The sequence below is a fragment of the Apaloderma vittatum genome, unplaced genomic scaffold, assembly GCF_000703405.1.
Source record: "Apaloderma vittatum isolate BGI_N311 unplaced genomic scaffold, ASM70340v1 scaffold14093, whole genome shotgun sequence".
Taxonomy (NCBI): Eukaryota; Metazoa; Chordata; class Aves; order Trogoniformes; family Trogonidae; genus Apaloderma; species Apaloderma vittatum.
Genome location: NW_009707692.1, coordinates 13960 through 16306, shown reverse-complemented (window position 1 = coordinate 16306; position 2347 = coordinate 13960). Strand labels below are relative to the sequence as shown.

Below are 2347 nucleotides of genomic sequence, written 5' to 3'. Positions count from 1 at the left end.
ACATTTACCAAAGCAGCAAATAAAAAATGTGAGATAATAAAATATAAATAATCAAACAAATGTAATAAATAAAGAGAAATGTCACTTCTTTTCTCACTACCGAAGCTTTCCAGTACATCCCTGCGTGGAAGACAGCTTTATCACGGGGCCACACCAGCTCCGTCCTCTTGCAGACTTTCTGAGACGTGAGGCATCCCAAAATGGGAGGTGGAATAATGTGAATTGCTGTAATCCATCCCTCCACTGAAAGGAGAAGAGTTGTATTGCAGAAAACGTGACAAGTGTCTCCTGGGAAGTGATTTTCTCCAGGAGATGATATTGCCCACGAGCAACCAGTTTGGAGAGGAAAAGAAGGAGACCGTCTTTGGGGCATTTCCAGTCTGGGTCTAGACCCCTTGCTGGTTCCCTCTCCGACAGAGCAGGATGAGGATCTGCCTGCGGATCTGCTTGGTTTTCCAGCTGTACACGAGTGGGTTCAGGACAGGCGGCACCAGGAGGTAGGCATCAGCCAGGAGCATGTGAGTGAGGGGGGACAGGTGCTTCCCCAACCAGTGGAGGAGCGACAAGCCAATGAGCGGGATGTAGAAGATCAGGAGGGCACAGAGGTGGGAGATGCAGGTGCTAAATGCTTTGGCTCGTGCTGGCTGAGAGACGATGCTCGAGATGGTCCTGAGGATCATCATGTAAGACATCAGGATGCTCAGAGAGTCCAGTCCCTTGGTGAGTATCACGGCAGTCAGCCCATACAAGCTGTTGACCCTGATATCCCCACAAGCCAGGCTCAGCATGTCCTGGTGCAGGCAGAAGAAGTGAGACAAGACACGGGACCTGCAAAAAGGCATCTTCTTAATAAGGACAGCAACAGGTAGCACCACACAGATGCCCCGCACGAAGATCGCCACCCCCACCTTCAATATCAGAGAGCTTGTCAGCACAGAGGCATAGTGCAAAGGGCAGCAAATAGCAATGAAGCGGTCAAAAGCCATGGCCACCAGGACCCCAGACTCGATGGCAGAGAAGGAGTGGATGAAACACATCTGGACAATGCATGCCTCGAAAAGGAGGGAGGTGGACTTGAACCAGAAAACAGCCAGCATAGTGGGCAGGGTGGAGAGAGACAAGCCCAGGTCTGCCACGGACAGCATGGAAAGGAGGTAGTACATCGGTGTGTGGAGGCTGTGGTCTGTCTTTATCAGCCAGAGTAAGGTGCAGTTCCCCAGGATCATGAGGAGGTACAGGCAGCAGAGAGGCAATGCCATCCAGGAGCTGCTCACTGACAGACCGGGAATGCCAGTGAGGATGAAGGCCAGGGGACTAGACTCAGTTCTATTGGAAGATGACATCTCATGCACTGGTGGTCCAAGTGTCTGGAAATAATAGTGTCTTGGAATAAAAGCCCTGCTACGAGGCACTCCATGCACTCCAGCTGCAACAGTGCTGGGAGGACAGGCTCCCAGGAGCCCAAAACCCCTGTGCAGCTGCTCTCATGCATAACCATCACGTCAGTCAAGGAAAAGCCGCAGTGGACCGGTCCCAGGATCCCTGTCTGCACTGTGCGCAGCAGCAGCAGATAGAATCATAGAATCATAAAATCATTTGTGTTGGAAAAGATCTTCAAGACCATTGAGTCCAACCGCTAACCCAGCACTGCCAGGCTCACCACTGAACCATGCCCCTGTGCACCACATCTACACATCTTTTAAATCCCTCCAGGGATGGTCACTCCACCGCTTTCCTGACCAGCCTGTTGCAATGCTTAACAACCCTTTTGGTGAGGAAATTTTTTCTAATAAAGATAAAGAGGAAAGAGCAGCATGGCATTTAACATGTCTCCCTAGTTGTAGTCCCCAATTTGTAAATACTCAGGTTTTCAGGATATTTGGTGCTCAGCCCTTTGGGAGATGTCCAAAAGGTTCTCAGCAACATGGGTAGGCCAAACATCCTGGGGCCTGGAGAAGGAGGAAAGGTGGGATGGAGACCTTGGAGCTCGACCCTAGGAACGGGGCTGGCTGGTCCCCGCAGTAGCAGGAGGAGCAGCCTTGGCTGTGCTGGTCCCTGCAAGGCTGAAGGAGAGAGAACAGGGGATGGAGTGGGAGAAAACGGAAGGCAGAAACAGGTCTGTGTCTGTGCTGAGCAGAGTGTGATCAGACCACAAGAGATAACATCTCATTCCGAGATGAGAAGTAGCCCCGTTATGTGCAGTTATGTATTGATTTCTTCTCCTTTTGTTTAAGTATGGCAAAATGTATTATGGTTTAGGAAGCTTTATCAGCTAAACCTGAAAGTCAATTAACCAAATCAACCCTGACGGAAGGAAAATGGATTTGTACTTTACGGCTCCCAAAGA

At 50.3% G+C, this 2347-nt stretch overlaps 1 protein-coding gene across 1 annotated transcript; it reads right to left on the bottom strand.

Moving 5' to 3' along the window:
• Positions 1-386: 386 nt before the first annotated feature.
• LOC104271589 (putative olfactory receptor 51H1) lies at positions 387-1343 on the bottom strand. Its single transcript, XM_009866302.1, has one exon. The coding sequence runs from the start codon at positions 1341-1343 to the stop codon at positions 387-389; it is 957 nt and encodes a 318-aa protein (XP_009864604.1).
• Positions 1344-2347: the final 1004 nt, after the last annotated feature.